A 15,771-nucleotide genomic window follows, 5' to 3' on the forward strand; every position below is an offset into this window, starting at 1 on the left:
TGGAGAGACTGTCTCTGGGCTGGCCTGGGAATGCCTCGGGCTGAAGGACATGGGAAGTCTGGAAACTTCTGCCGAGACTGTTGCCTCAGCAAAGCGGCCCCGGATAAGCGGTGGACGATGGACGAATGCAATTACTAGTTTTAGTTTAGAAGCATGACAACAGATAGATATACGATACACTTTATTGATTCTGAGAGATGCTGGAATCCCAAATCACACCAATTGAACAGTAGCAGGAAGCCGGTTCCAACCATCATATTCTTGGTGACGTGTGAATTACAAATACATTTGTCTGTCAAACACTGACGGGTGTGGAGAATCAAGAGTATTACATTTGTGATGCATATCTCTGCATATTAGCGTCATCATCTGAGACTAAATGTCATGTGGAAACGTTGCACACCGAACCGTTTTCATGAGATATAGACGACTGAATATTTATTGTGAACACTGACACCGGAGAGATGCAAAGCATCAAAACAATCCTGATCGATTTTAACATTCAGGAGTCACAGTGTGAACAACAGTCAACAAGTCCAAGAGGAAGAACAAACATCTGTCAACAACAAGAGAACAAACATCTGTCAGCTGAACAGAAAATTCTTTCATATTAAACATCAAAAAGCATGAATGTGTCCCTAGAACAGAGAACCGCTCCATCGCCGTGGTAACAGCAGGCTAGAACAACAGGGACTGCAGTGATTGGCGGACAGAGGCCATCTCCTTCTGTTGCTGTGGGGGGGGGGAGATATGCATTAAAAATATGTGACACTTTGGATACTGGTATCAGCTTTATTATGACATACTTATAGCAGTCTCTTATCTGAAATACTACTTCTACTCCTCGTATAAGCACAACTTTATTGATTCAGTGGCTGCACAACGACTTGTTGAGATGGTTCTCGCCATTCTCGTCTTTATCTCTCTGGGAGACAAAGACGTGCTTCAGAGCAGCAGTGCTGCTTGTAAACATTTATCTGAAGGCCGTTTCATCTCATTTTGGATTCTGAAGTAACAATCTTTAAGTCGTCACTCACGGTGTCCATGAGGATCTTCTTCTGCAGAGAGGCCATCTCCTTTTTGAGCTCCTGTTGGGTCCCCTGCATGAAACCATCATAAGTCTTGTCCATCTGCTCCATGTTCTGGAGGAAAAACACAAAGGGTGTGTGTTTGAGTCTTCATATAATGAATAGACGGAAAGAAGGTCGAGGGCTTCAGGTACCGCGGGTCAACGGGGCAGAGTGATGGAGAGAATGTGGAGAGGAGGTGAAGAATCGTGTGCAGGCGGGCTGGAAAGTATCAGGTGTGCTCTGTGATAGGAGAGAGTCAGCGAGGATGAAGGGAAAGGTCTACAAGACAGCGGTGAGACCAGCCATGATGGACGGCTTAGAGACAGCGGTGAGACCAGCCATGATGGACGGCTGAGAGACAGCGGTGAGACCAGCCATGATGGACGGCTGAGAGACAGCGGTGAGACCAGCCATGATGGACGGCTGAGAGACAGCGGTGAGACCAGCCATGATGGACGGCTGAGAGACAGCGGTGAGACCAGCCATGATGGACGGCTTAGAGACAGCGGTGAGACCAGCCATGATGGACGGCTGAGAGACAGCGGTGAGACCAGCCATGATGGACGGCTGAGAGACAGCGGTGAGACCAGCCATGATGGACGGCTTAGAGACAGCGGTGAGACCAGCCATGATGGACGGCTGAGAGACAGCGGTGAGACCAGCCATGATGGACGGCTGAGAGACAGCGGTGAGACCAGCCATGATGGACGGCTGAGAGACAGCGGTGAGACCAGCCATGATGGAGGGCTTAGAGACAGCGGTGAGACCAGCCATGATGGAGGGCTTAGAGACAGCGGGGAGACCAGCCATGATGGACGGCTTAGAGACAGCGGCTCTTCGCTGCAACTGAATTTAAGAAATATATATATTTTGGAATATGTAAAAAGATTTGTTTGCATATTCCTGAAAAGAAATTGCAGATTGCATCACAATGCGGTATGGTTTAAATTGTAAGTAATTTCACAAGTTCTCATCCAGAATGGCTGACATCATCTCCGTCAAGCAATAAATACAATAAATACAGGAAGTACTGTGATCGTTTTGTTTTGTTTCGTTGATGTTGCTTGTGGTCGCCATGGTGAATGTTGTGATGAACTTCCTCTAATCTAATAGCTTAAGTAAGTTTACAATAAATGCTGATATTGCATTTCTGGTCGCCATGTGACCGTTTCCTGATTATGGCTAAATTAAATTCAGAATAATCCGACATTGCTGATGAAATGATAGAAATTTATTTTCTTTGATGCGTATTTTAGTTTGAACATCGTACGGAAAATGCCACAGGCGTACTGTTACACAGGTCTGTAATCATCTCCACTAAGTATTTACTTTTGAATTTGATATATGAAACGTCCACCCCTTTATGCAGAATGCGATCGATCACCTTGATGAGCTGCTCGTACAGCTCTCTCACGGTCTTCAGCTTCTGGTTCTGAGCCGCTCTGGCCTGCTGCAGGATCTTCTGTTGTTGTCTGAACAGATTCTGCAGAGAATAAACCCATCGTCATCCTATCTGTGTCAATATTTCACGGCATCGTTCAGATTTCAGGGATTCTTCAGGTAAAACTCCGGGAAGCACCGATTCACATTGTAATCGACGACCTTTAGCCACAAGTTGACGTTTTCACACCTGAGCAAGCAGACTCGGTTCGATTGGGCAGCTGAATTTATCACTTGCTTTGGTTCTGCTTCACATCGTGATTTCTCAAGCGAACCGAACTTTCTGAGCAGCATGGGAGGGGGAGCGATTTCCCCTCCTGCTTTGTGCCACTTTCAACCACATGATGCTGCTCAGAAAGGTCGGTTCGCTTTAGAGATCGGTGTGAGAGCAGAACCGAAACAGGTGATAAATGCAACAATATTGCCACTTCAGCTCCCCAATCGAACCGAGTCCGCTTGGTCAGGTGTGAAAACGACCTCCACCATCCAACACCAACAGGAGACCCGTAAACATTCCTTTTTCTTTGCATATTTCTCTCACTGTGGGCTGATATGGAAACATTTTCTTTCTCCAAATGAATAAACAGATTTCTTTTTTTTAATTTAGGCCTATATATATCACTAAATGATCATTTATTGGTCACGGAATAGATTTTTGTTTATTCGGTTTTCTCATCAGAAGAGTTGACTCACTGGCAAACATTTTATATGTAAAATAATAAGCCCCACTGCGCTCAGGAATGAGGCGCAAACGTCACGCGATAAGATATTACGGGCAGAGGGCATCAAACCTGTGACTCTAAACGAAACAACAGAGTGAACCAACGTTGAGTTTGTCTTCCTGCTCCTCGGTTCGCTGAGCTTCCGTCTCCCATTGCTCCAAGGCAGTGTTCACCTGCTGGGAGTACTGGTCTGTGATCCCCTTCCTGTCGACAACAAACACGGAGTTTATATGTATTCACGGGAAACGCACGCCCTTCAGATCTCCTATGCGTTCTACGATTCCTGGTTTTCACCGAGGCGGCCCGGGTTCGACTCCTGGTATGGGAGCTGCTATTTTTGGGGAGGCAGTAGGTCTACGGGGACTTGGCTTGGGACCCAGCAGGTGGCCACTTCAAATCGAGCAATGTGATAGGTGGAGAGGTGTCAGCTCACCCACTATTAAGGTGCCCTTGAGCAAGGCACGGAACCCCACTATCGCTATAGGCCCAAAGTATGTCTGCGGAGTTGTGAGTGACTGCATACCCATTTACAGTATAAATGGCCGCTACGTATGCACACATAAAACAAATTGACCACGAAAGGTCAGCGAAGTTGTCGGTCAACGGGGGTTTCGTTTAGCGACCAGGTCTTCGGAACGTAACTCTGTCGTTACGTGAGGACCACCGGTAATTTGTTTGATGCCATTTTAACTTCTTAAAATGATTAAGACTTAAAGGAAAACGTCAAACCTCTGATTGTAATATTTATTCCACAGCTGATCCACTTTTTGTTGGGTTCCCTTCATGTAGTTTTTGGTCAGATATTCCAGACGTTTCTTCTTGGCCAGCATCACCTTGTTGATATCAGCTAAAGCAAAAAAATAAATAAATAAATAGGTGCATGTACAAATACATTAAAAGAAAAGAGCAGGTTATTCTCAAAGCTGATACAATACAGTGTGCGATATTAAAGCACTGCATACAAACACATGCTTATACCGTGTTCTGTTGTGTAATTGTATGTTGATGCGCCCTGCGTAACCGCATGAGCCAATATTGCATAACACAATTTAATTAACAATGAAAATGTTTTGTAATTACATCCGTTTACTTTGATGACTTCACGTTTCCTCGGTGGCGGCTTTCGCTTTTGAACTACCGGCATGTTGCGTGAAAAATGACTGCTGTCCGGACAACTGGGATTTTAATTCGTTAATTCTTCGTTAACCTTTCTTTTTCTCAGCTCGCTTTTCGGCGGAAAGTCGGTGTCGTATTTCCCATGAACGGTCAGAAAATGGCGCTCCACATTTCCCTTCTTTGGAATTGCGATGGTAGTCTGGCAGATCAGGCAAACGCACTTGGAAAACGACATCGTGGAAAAAAAAAAGTCCGCCTCCCATTCCGTATGAAAGTGATTAATGATTTATGATTCATAAACCATTAAACAAGTGCTAAAAAAATAAACAAGGCAAAAACAAATTTAACTTCCAGCACTCAACTTCTCTTGATTTTTTTTTTTTACAAGTGAAAATATAAAGTCTCTTTTATGACCAGTCCAAATACAACATTAAAAAACAACTAAATAGAATAGAATAGAAGTGGAATAAAACACAAGAGGCTCACACCTGGACAAAGCAAGCTTACCTCCGAATCTCTCCAACATGGTCTGCACCTCATTTCTAATGGGGGGGGGGGGGGAGATACTCGTCACATTAATGAGTCCAGTTTGAATAAAAGTTAGCTGTTGACCAGCACTAACAAGTAGCACAACTATTACTACCCCACAGCGCAGGCCGCCCCTTCCTCGAGCACAGCCGCCGACCTCTTCCTGGTGGACTTCTCCGTTATCGGCATTTCCACTGTAGACAAGGAAATGAATTCACACTCAAAGCTGATCTCCTGAGATATCTGGAGCTAACGCTAGCCAACGCTAGGCGCACTTACGTTCTCTGGCTTCGTCCTCGGAACCGCTGAGATTTTTCTTTTCGTCCTCTTGAGAGAAGTCCAACATTTTTCGATCGGGTTTTTCCTCTGCATGTTTTCTCTTCATCTGTTTTCTTGCGTTTGCCATTCTCAGTCTGCCAGCACAGGTTTAGATATTTAACTTTACACTCTTCAGACAAACGCTAGAAGACAAGTCAGACTTTTATTTATTTCTATTTTGAACAGATTTTATGCAAAATGAACAAATATAATACAACAAATACTGTGAAAAATTTCAACAAGCTCGAGATACATATACGAAAATTTAAAGAAAGAAAGAAGGAATATAATGCTTACAACAACATAGTATACATTTTTAAATAAATTTGAATTTTTCAAACAAAGTCTTTGCTTTCATTGCTTTTGCATTCAAAGTATACTTCAGGGAACTCAAATATGAGTGCAGGTAAGGTATAAAAAAAATTATCTCGTCCTCCTTAAGGCAGAAACAACACAAAGGGTCAATATTTGCACAATATTTTGCTAATCTCAAATTAGTGGGGTAACTTCCTGTATTTCATTTGAAATAAAACATACATATTTCTTCCCAATTTAAATCCTTGGATAAATTATTCCACACAATGGCTGAAGCAGGTTTGCTGATAATATGTCTTGGAATTAATTCCCATATCACTTTGTTACTGTTTTTAACTGATAAATGTACAGTATCTGAATTTCCCATATGTAAAAGGTGAAGGCACAAATCCATCATGGTGAAGGGGGAGCTAGCTCAGACTGCTAATGGAGGCTAATGATGCAGTTCTTAATAAAGCTAGCTGGAATTAGGCAGATTAAACTATTTATTTTCAGACACATTTTGACCGCAAACGGACCGACGTAAAGCGTCTTGCTTTATCGCTACTCACCAGGCTCGGCTCCTCTCAGTAATCTATAATGTCTAATCCAGTTCGGGCTTGTAAAAAGAATCGATTCCCGCCACAAGGGATGGACTGTACCATCTCCCGGGATTTCTTACCCTAAAAAAAAAATACTAATACGACTCTGTAAATACACTGTTGCGGATACAAATACTGCATGCAATTTGTTACATACGCGAAAACATCTAGGGCTATTTATGAATATGTACTTAATTAAAATATAAATAAAAGTACCCAATAGAGTAAAAACTTTCACTGTGAGCGTGCAGCTATTAATGGATTATTCTGACCCATCCATTTGTGTGACAGCAGATGTTGGGGCGTTGTCAAACTTTGAACTACTGTACTATTTATAGAGGACTGAGACTAGTTTACTTCTTGAAAAATAGAAAGAGACATCAAAGTAACCCAAAGCAAGGGCTCCAAAAGGCCCAACTTTATTACAAATACTTTACATTCACATCACTGGACCCTGCTGTCTTGAATTTGTCCTCATCTGACTGACTGCTCAGCTGGTATCCTGGTTAAATGGATCAAACTGGGACAGAATGTTATACAAAAGGTAATAACAGCATAATTACATTACTATATTTGTTTAGTCACTGATCCCATCTTAAGAAGCATTATATTATCGCATTAGAAGGGTAGAATGTCAGTCATGATCCAGCCTCTCTTCTGGATTAATGACCGAAATACACCTTTGGTTTCATTCATATCTGATGACCAAAACAAACACACAACTATAAACAGTTTCTGCAGACAGCAATTATATTTGGTCTCTCAAACCTCTTCCGATGTGACCAGAAACAATCAAGTCCCGACAGGCTGACCCTCATTTTAATAGTTAAGCTAGGGAGAAGAGAAAATAACCCTGATGGTGGTTTTCTTCAGGATCTAGATCAGTGACTGTAAAAGAAAAATTTGAATCAGTTTCAGCTCCAAAGTGATTGTGGGTCAGAATTATTAAAGAAGACATTAATGATCAATATACAACATATCAAGAAACATCAAAGATCCTGAAAATATCAACTACTTTGGAATCATTATATAGCCCATGGCAATCTTCTTTTTTTTTTTTTCTATAAGAAAATTGCAACAACAAACTATATTTATGCTTCAGGCTTAATGGCTGCATGCAAGCTTTACTGAAGTGAATTTAGCAGACTTCAAATATACATTTTTAAACCATACTGGACAGTTAGCAGTAGTCACATATAAAAATAAAACAGTCACAACACATAAAAGCTGTAGAAATGTTTTCTTTACTGCCCGTTTGTCCTGTAAGAAAACTGACAGTGAAGGCGTTCCACGAGTCCTGCCCTCAGACACCGATTTATTTATTTTCATATTCATGATGGAAGAATGTGCAACTAAAAGCTCCACTATACTCAAATGTCAAACTTTTCTTCGCAAATACAATGTCCGTTCTCTTCGTATTCCTCCCGTGTCACGATGATCTCGTCATAGTCCGGACTGTGCGCCAGCAGTTTCCCCCCCTCCCACGAGTAACAGATGGGGCTGCGTGACAACACAGTAAACAGCATTAGCGTTCCATCATACAATCTGACGTGAAGAACAGGCGGCGTTACACAGGCTGAACTCACTTTGGGGGGAGCAGCACCGACACGGGGAGGTGGGCCGGGGCGAGCGATCGCAGATCAGCTTCCAGCCGCTCCTTGAAGCCTGGAAACAAAGCGTTCCCCCCCGTCAGGATGATGTTCTGGTAGAAGTGCGGCTGCATGTCTGGGGACACAAAGATAAAAGATAGACGTGGTATTTACTGTAAGGCTGTCTGACTATTCCCTTCTGAACACAGGATAACCGCAGGCAGCGTCCGACCTTCTGGCAGCGACTGGATGGAGTCCACGATGGCCTCAGGGATGCCCATCTCCTGAATGCCAATGTCTGCTGGGTGGAAGAGCATCTCCGGAACGGCAAAGCGCTCGTTGGCCAACCTCAAGATCTGCTCTCCTGTCTTGTACTTCCCACTGAAGACCATGTCCTCTCTGGGCTGGTGGACACAGAGGCGGGATCATGAGGACTAACGTTCGCTGCCTGATAATCACAATTCACAAACACAAAATGGCAGAAATGATTCCCCACCTTGCAGAAGCCTTTTTTAATGGAGCTAAAATCTGGAAGAACATAATCCCTCATGACGGTGTTCTCCTCCCCCTTCATCCTGAGACAGACCACAACTGTCAATCATTTTATTTTATCCCAACCACAAACTTTATGTATCCAATTCTGCATGTAAATAACATTAAAAGGGCGATTTTATAAAAAAAAAATGTAATCTTAAATTAAATTAGATCATGGCTGAGTTTGTCTAAAAACATGCACAGTTAAAGCGGAAGGAAATATTATAAAATACATTTCTATTGCATTTCACGAAGTAGACAATTTATTATGAAACTCAGAGAACTGTTCCTTTAATTTGCCACAACGCAAAACAGGCATTGATTAATGATGATTAATAATTATCAGTATAATCTAACTGTTGTCATGTGTTAGATTGAGTGTGTGTGTGTGTGTGCGTTTACTGTGCAATCTCCATGTCCTTGTTAAACTGCTGGGAGACGTAACAGACGTCTTCTTTCACCTGATTTATGACATGCGTTTCATCCATGACGTGTAACTGGCTGGAAGGAGAGGTCACGCTGCTTTATTGATCTCTGGGTGGGGGCAAGGTCTACAATATACAGGTTTAAATATCAACCTTTTACAACTAGTTTAACCACGAAACACTGAAACAGCTGAAGTTACCGATATGAAATGATCTCCTTCAGGTGATTGGCCAGAAGCTTCCCCCCGACGTTGATCCTGGAAGTAAAATCAGCAACTTGTTAGCATCGTTCTGTTACAGGTTGCGGCACTGCGAGGGTCGTCGTGTTCTCCGGACCTGCGGATGCCCTCCTTCATCTTCCTACTGCGGCAGTACGGAGCGATGTGGGTGAAGGAGAACCCACTGTCGACCACCATGCAGCAGAGCTCTGACGGTTTGGAGTGGAAGTAGTGATGAGAGCTGAGAGAACCGGCTGGAGAACAAACCAAAGGACAGCGAGAACAGCTCGCTATCACGAGAGAACACCAAGCACGCTGTGCTAAAGTAGGTACAGCATTTTAGTTGTAGCACGGTATTCAATATTATCAAAGGGTTCCACATAAAATGATGAGGAGTTTATTTTGGTTGTCAGATTAAATATATCAGGAACAAAGCTTTTTTTTGTTTAATACGTCTCTCGTTTTGCGTTTAATATGTTCAACATGTGGTTTCCAACTGAGTTTACTGTCTATTATTACACCTCGGAATTTAGTTTCATACTCTTTCAATTTCCACTCCATTTAAATACAGTTTTACATTGTCAACATTTCTATTTCCTGGAAAAAAAATCACCTGGCACAACAGCATTAGCACTCTGTAGTCCATAATGAGGTCAGACCCCAACCTGAGTCGGTGACATGATTATGATGGCAGGCTAACCCTTCCATGGGTCGAAACATCCAGCGTGACTCACCGTTGATCCTGAGAGCCGACTGGAACTGGTACTCCTCAAACAGGATCTCATTCATGGAGTCCTGAATGGAGGAGAAGTTGAAGTACGGCTCAGTGATGATGATGCTGGTGTCTACGAAGTCCACCTGGACACAAAGCACAAGAAGAGGTGAAGAGATCACATTAGATCAGGCATGGGCAAACTAAGGCCCGGGGGCCATATGCGGCCCGTTGGGCTATTTAATCCGGCCCGCCGAACTTGTCCAAATTATATCATTAAATTAAGTTTTATTATAATTAAACCCCAATATTTGACCTTTTCCCTGTAATGCTAGCTGTAAAAGGCCAAATCCTTTAATGCAATGTATTTTACATGTCATTTATATTAGCTCACACAAATACTCCATCCATCTGTTCCTAGCCCGGCCCCTCTGGCTAATTTTAGAACCCATTGTGGCCCGTGAGTCAAAAAGTTTGCCCACCCCTGCATTAGATTATAGTTCCTTTAAAAAAAAAATATCACATTTCCAGAGAAACAAACCTTAAACATCTCCTTTCCAAACAGATGGTGCCACACTTTCCTCTGGACGTCCCAGTTGACCAGATAACCCTGAAGAGAGAGAGTGAACCCGTTGGAAACCAGACCGCTGTATAGCCGCAGGGTCCGCCAGTGATTTAACCGACCTTCTGGAACGGGAGGATGTAGAAGAGACCTGAGGGATCTTTGATCTCATCCAGCTGATTGGCTGTGAATGTTTTCAATCGAGACGTCTTGGAGCGAAACTGACAGTTTGGGATGACGCTGAAGCAGAGAGAAGAAAGATCAGACAAACAGCAACATGATGTAAAAAAAGAGCTGGATCCAAAAATACCCGGGTTCTAGACACTTCTACCAAATCAAAGCACAACATGCTGAGCTGTAAAGGATTCATGGCCTGGATCAGATCAAACAGCTGCCAACTTAAGACGCAAATGCTGATTTGCTACTGTACAAAACCTTTGAAGCACATCTTCATTAGACGAGTCCCGATAGGCTTAATTTCGGAACGCACGTAACGCGGCTTAGATTCCCGTACTAGAACAATAGCTTCGACGAATCTTAGTTTCTCCTGGACTCGTTTAGTGTTTGCGAATTAAAAACCTTCTCTATTCATATTATTAAAGATACATCCAGAAAAACCACGGCGCTTACAACAGATGATTCTTGTATAGTGCCCTGGTTAATGGTGGGGATACGCTTTATTGATTTGATACCGTTAATTATTAAGAGGAACGGTAACGTTAGCTCTCTCGCTAGCATGGCTGTTCACCTGACTTTCTCCAGGCTGTATCCTATTTTCGCCGTATAGGCTCCGTTGTCCAGAACTAACGTAGCCATGTCCAGCGGACCCAAAAATCTTCAAACTGTTCGACTGAAACGCTTCCGTATACACAGTCTCCGCCCACTGGTTCAGCCAATCATCTTCATTTCTTCTTCTCTTTTTTAGCCAATCACATACGAGGTTTAGAGTCCTTCTGGAAAAATGTTCCGGAGGAAACATTTTCCGTCGAGATATTCTTTCCGCAAAATGTTGTAATGATAAAACTATTATGAAAACTGATAACAGGAAAAATAACATAACAAAAACAAGAAATATAAACGAATAAAATTGCAGTATACAAAAATGTATTTATTTATATTGTGGTTACGTAAATGAAACGTTTATATACATCACTAATGCATCTTAAGACAAGTGTAAAATGTTGTAATGATAAAACTATTATGAAAACTGATAACAGGAAAAATAACATAACAAAAACAAGAAATATAAACGGATAAAATTGCAGTATATAAAAATGTATTTATTTATATTGTGGTTACGTAAATGAAACGTTTATATACATCACTAATGCATCTTAAGACAAGTGTAAAATGTTGTAATGATAAAACTATTATGAAAACTGATAACAGGAAAAATAACATAACAAAAACAAGAAATATAAACGGATAAAATTGCAGTATATAAAAATGTATTTATTTATATTGTGGTTACGTAAATGAAACGTTTATATACATCACTAATGCATCTTAAGACAAGTGTAAAATTAGGAAGAGAAATCGCAGTTTAAAAACTTATAGAGATAATGTTTATTAAAACACGTGAATAAAAATCAGCAGTTTATTAATTACATTAATTCATCTTCTGAATCACTTTGTTCCTGTGTCGTGGGAGGTGGGTTTCCTCCCACCTCCACAAACACACAACGTAGGTGTATTGGTTACAACAAATTGTCCGTATAGGTGTGTGTGTGTGTGTGCGTGTGTATGAGTGGTTGCCTGTCTATATGTTACCCCCCGATATGCTGGCGACGCGTCTATGGTGTACAATAAATTGGCCATAGGTGTGAGTGTTTGCGTGAATGATTGTTTATGTGTGGCCCAGGCCCTGAACTGGCGGCTTGTCCAGGATGTACCCCGCCTCTCGTCCGTAGACTGTTGACCGAGGCTCCAGCAGATCCCGCAGCCCAGATTTCGGATTAAGCGGTTAAAAAAATGAATGAGTGAATATTAAGTAAATTAACATTCTCACATCTATTAACGTGAAAGACAAAAAACACAGACTCTAATTTTCAAATTGATAATCATATATGGCAATCAGACAGTAAATAATTATACACTGAATATACATTTTCACATTAATAGCTTAGTCATAAAGTTTTGAACCACGCACAAACTAAAAAAAAGAAAGAAACGGAAAGGAAAGAAAAGAAAAGAAAAAGAATTACAGACTGAAGAACAGACAGAAACAAATAAAAAAAAGAATAAAAGTATATAAAGCATCTCCAGTAAATAAGCAGGCAGAACACCCACATCTGCACCCAATAACATTTGTGCATGAGTTAACAAAGAAATATCTGACAATAACATTATACAGATGTTTGCTTCAGTTTTGGAAAGAATTTACCTTCATATTTTAATACTATTAATGACTTAGACATCAAGACAGACGAACCAAAGAAGTCCTGGCGCTGCAATAAAAACATTCATAGGGAAGAAAAATTAAAGTCTCCTGGAGAAATGTTACATTTCTTTTGTCAGAGAATCAAACTTAATCGTCTGTGATTCTCTGTTCAGTTCCATCAAACGCTCACCTGAGTACAAAGAAAACTAGAGAATCTTTCTGCTCAGCAGCTTAGCCAACCACCAGAGCACACAGACGATTGTTCACACCAGTGTATGTTTCTCCTGCTCCATGTATAAAAAGCCACTGTTCACTTCAGGGGTCGGCGGTGGGTCATCCCAGATATTTAGGGATGCACCCTTGTATGACAATGAGCTCTGGCCAGTTCTCATATTTGTCGTTTTGGTAGTCGTGCTTGATGTGCTGCGACAGACAGGAAACAGAACTATTTCAGCATGGAAAGCAACCATGCGAGTCTTTAGAACAACAGAACAAGACAGCATGTATTTACAATACATTTAAGATTAAGAAGATCAACCATAATGACAATAAACATAAATAAAAGAATGAGCCAATTTCCCATTTATTGATTATTGATTATTGGTTTGGTTCTTTGACATAGATGACCTCCAGTTCTGTTTCAGGGGAACGACAAGGACTACTGATCACACCTCTGTAATGTTGGTACAGAATGGTGATGAACAGTAAAAGAGGAAGAGCCCCACCTCAAACACCTCACCTTCTCAAATTGGCTCTTCATCACTGATCCTTTGGCGCCAACAAACACCCAGTTATCTCTGAAGGACAGCGATTGGACAACAGAGCTTCCCAGGTCAGAAATCAGTTTCCTGGCCTCTTCATCTAACCTGTCAAAATAAAATGAGACCATATAAACAAACATAAAATCACCTACATGGTGTGAGTCCAGGGGGGGGGGGGCATGTTTACTTTGTTGCAGGTTCATCGTAGGACGCTATCATCACGATGGAGCCGTCGTTAACGCCCTGCAGTAACTCAATGAGAGGTTTTACATCTGCAACACAAACACACCTCGTCTGAACCACCTGACCTCAAATGACTGGTCCAATCACGTGGCACGATGTCAGCGATTCGCCACCTACCTCCACTGTACATGTCGAAGTGGCCGGTCTTTGTGACCTCTGCTGTTTTACCTGCCAAACAAAGAGTTGCCATCATGAACGGTGGAATGAATCTCAAATAGTTGTGAGGGGGGGGGGGGGGGGGGGGGGGGAGTGAGACAGGGGTGAGACAGGTTCATCACTTCCAGACTCACCGTTTATTACAACGATGTTTATCCCTGATCCAGCATTGTTCAGCATTGACCCCAGAACCCTGAGAAGAGGTTGTTCAGAGATGTAAACCAATCGCGTAATAGAGAACTGAACACTCAGAAATTATAACACACATTTTGGTGCTTGACTTAAATTCTTTCATCCATTTAAAGAGAAAGTAGCTTAGCTCATTATAGACATCTATTGGAGACTTTTATTGACTTAAATATGACTCAAATGCTGATACACACTTTTCTCTCTCACTGCTGTGACATCATCAGTGACATCACAGGCAGTGATGGATCTAGATCACATTGTTTGAGTTCAGACATTAGGTATAGGACTAAATGATCTCAAGAACAATCTGGAGTCTTGGAAGCCGCATCAATGGTTTAAACGGGCTAATCCCGGGCTAATCCCGGGCTAATCCCGGGCTTCCATGTAAGGAAGAAAGCAGTAAGCGTATGAGGAAAACAGGAAGTTCACCTACAGCTGGTTTTGGAGGCAAATCTTTGGAGGCACAACATTAGCTGCTCCGCTCTGGATGAAGAAGCTGAACTGATCAGCTGGACAGTTTACCTTCACCTTGCAAGGTCCATCTGAGGAGAGCACCGATTAATCTTCAGTTCCGATCGACTCCATTGGTCCTGATCCGGTTAATCCACTCACCTGACTCATTCGCCTGCTGGTCAGAGCCCTGACTGGAAATGCTGATCAATTGTGAAGATAAATCATTATACCAATCAGCTGGAAAACACACACACGTTAATAAACACCTGCAAATGAAAGACATTAATCTTTGTGTGGATGTTGTCTCTGTGTTGAGTTTGATGATTTGTGTACTTGAAGACAACATGAAGCCAAATCTAATGTTATTGGATCACAACACTCACAGATATCAACCAACCAACCAACTAGTAAACCAACGGAGAGAATAACACGAATGAACATTCTGAGTCAAAAATATCAAACACAATCATCCTGTTTTGCCTATTTTAAAATCTTCATCTGCAAATGAAAATAGAAACAAAGTGTGAATCTGGTTTTGTCTAAAAAATATTTGTATGAGAAATGTGATTTATGCACAAGATATAAGCTGTATAAAAAAAATAGCGACACAAACTCACATTCCTTGGCTCTACAAATGGAACTCAGAATAATAATAATACTGCTTTCTCTGTGATTCAACAGCGTTGACAGAGGATGAAGGGCTGAGCCGTTTACCTTTGAAGGAGTTGTATCTCTGCATCCACAGCGTGATCACGATCATGAGGGGGATCAGGATCAGCAGACACTGCAAAATCCCTGAGAAAACAAGAGGAGAGGCGTCAGACCAGAAGAACCGGCTGCACAGCAGGCCTGAGTCGCTTGAGATGATGACCATGTGAGACGTTCAACTTAAATCCAATCAGATTTAAGGTTGACTTTTGGTTTGACAAAGTTGAAATAATTCCTTTATGAAGAAGAGGACACGAGAAAAAAAACCTGACGTCCAGTTGGATTAGACCGCATCAGGTGTGTGGAGTGGTTTGTGCCTCGTCCCCATTTAAAAGGTGAGAGCAGATTAGTGTATTCCTCCATAATCAAACACGTACAAGGTTCTAATTATTGTTGGACTCTGCTTCCGCTTGATCTGTGTTGTTTCACTGTTTGGAGTTCATTCATCGTCATTGTTCTGTTGTGTAAAGACAGAAGGTAATGAACTGGCCTGTATAAATAAAGACCGATAGAAATTGATATGAAAGTTGTTTAACCGCCGGAGACAAAAACACACGGAGAGGGAGAGAGAGATTGTTAAATGACAAGCAGGAACTAACATCTGACTGGAAACTGAACTAGTTCAGGGCAGGGAAACACGTCTTCGGTGACATCATCGTTGACCTGCAGATAGGTGAACGAGGGATTAACCGGACACACCCAGGCAGAACTTTTGACACTTACACTTTCTGTAGCTTCTTCCTCTCGGCAT

At 41.9% G+C, this 15,771-nt stretch overlaps 3 protein-coding genes across 3 annotated transcripts; all 3 read right to left on the reverse strand.

The window, feature by feature from the left end:
- Positions 1-678: 678 nt before the first annotated feature.
- Positions 679-5,285, reverse strand: sycp3 (synaptonemal complex protein 3). The gene is made up of 8 exons (XM_068739553.1): positions 5,156-5,285; positions 4,992-5,070; positions 4,856-4,890; positions 3,962-4,079; positions 3,337-3,436; positions 2,455-2,553; positions 1,038-1,142; positions 679-732 (listed from the first exon to the last, which is right to left on the reverse strand). The coding sequence occupies exons 1-8, from the start codon at positions 5,280-5,282 to the stop codon at positions 679-681; spliced, it is 717 nt and encodes a 238-aa protein (XP_068595654.1). The 5' UTR covers positions 5,283-5,285.
- Positions 5,286-6,533: 1,248 nt separating this feature from the next.
- Positions 6,534-10,946, reverse strand: actr6 (actin related protein 6). Its single transcript, XM_068739414.1, has 11 exons — positions 10,879-10,946; positions 10,253-10,370; positions 10,110-10,178; positions 9,591-9,714; positions 8,975-9,110; positions 8,839-8,895; positions 8,616-8,714; positions 8,176-8,254; positions 7,912-8,083; positions 7,677-7,815; positions 6,534-7,590 (listed from the first exon to the last, which is right to left on the reverse strand). Exons 1-11 carry the CDS (start codon positions 10,944-10,946, stop codon positions 7,461-7,463), a joined length of 1,191 nt encoding a protein of 396 aa, XP_068595515.1. The 3' UTR covers positions 6,534-7,460.
- A 1,897-nt stretch (positions 10,947-12,843) lies between these two features.
- On the reverse strand, positions 12,844-15,771 carry zgc:101783 (uncharacterized protein LOC447883 homolog). Its single transcript, XM_068738937.1, has 9 exons — positions 15,744-15,771; positions 15,027-15,107; positions 14,472-14,549; positions 14,293-14,401; positions 13,805-13,863; positions 13,632-13,682; positions 13,459-13,543; positions 13,250-13,376; positions 12,844-12,933 (listed from the first exon to the last, which is right to left on the reverse strand). The coding sequence occupies exons 1-9, from the start codon at positions 15,769-15,771 to the stop codon at positions 12,844-12,846; spliced, it is 708 nt and encodes a 235-aa protein (XP_068595038.1).

This window comes from Brachionichthys hirsutus, chromosome 5 (genome assembly GCF_040956055.1).
Source record: "Brachionichthys hirsutus isolate HB-005 chromosome 5, CSIRO-AGI_Bhir_v1, whole genome shotgun sequence".
Lineage (NCBI taxonomy): Eukaryota > Metazoa > Chordata > Actinopteri > Lophiiformes > Brachionichthyidae > Brachionichthys > Brachionichthys hirsutus.

What these genes read in the sequence shown, in the direction of transcription:
- sycp3 (XM_068739553.1), bottom strand. Translation starts at nt 5,282, where the DNA reads ATGGCAAACGCAAGAAAACAGATGAAGAGAAAACATGCAGAGGAAAAA. An exon ending in CATGTTGGAGAGATTCGGAG is followed by an intron (nt 4,080 to 4,855) that starts GTAAGCTTGCTT and finishes TTTTTGCTTTAG; the next exon opens with CTGATATCAACAAGGTGATG. An exon ending in AGAAGATCCTCATGGACACC is followed by an intron (nt 733 to 1,037) that starts GTGAGTGACGAC and finishes CCCCCCCCACAG; the next exon opens with CAACAGAAGGAGATGGCCTC.
- actr6 (XM_068739414.1), bottom strand. Translation starts at nt 10,946, where the DNA reads ATGGCTACGTTAGTTCTGGACAACGGAGCCTATACGGCGAAAATAGGA. An exon ending in AAGGACATGGAGATTGCACA is followed by an intron (nt 8,255 to 8,615) that starts GTAAACGCACAC and finishes GGTCTGTCTCAG; the next exon opens with GATGAAGGGGGAGGAGAACA. An exon ending in TCGGTGCTGCTCCCCCCAAA is followed by an intron (nt 7,591 to 7,676) that starts GTGAGTTCAGCC and finishes GTTGTCACGCAG; the next exon opens with CCCCATCTGTTACTCGTGGG.
- zgc:101783 (XM_068738937.1), bottom strand. Translation starts at nt 15,771, where the DNA reads ATGCCGAGAGGAAGAAGCTACAGAAAGT. An exon ending in CCAGCAGGCGAATGAGTCAG is followed by an intron (nt 14,402 to 14,471) that starts GTGAGTGGATTA and finishes TGCTCTCCTCAG; the next exon opens with ATGGACCTTGCAAGGTGAAG. An exon ending in ATTTGCCTCCAAAACCAGCT is followed by an intron (nt 13,864 to 14,292) that starts GTAGGTGAACTT and finishes ACCTCTTCTCAG; the next exon opens with GGTTCTGGGGTCAATGCTGA.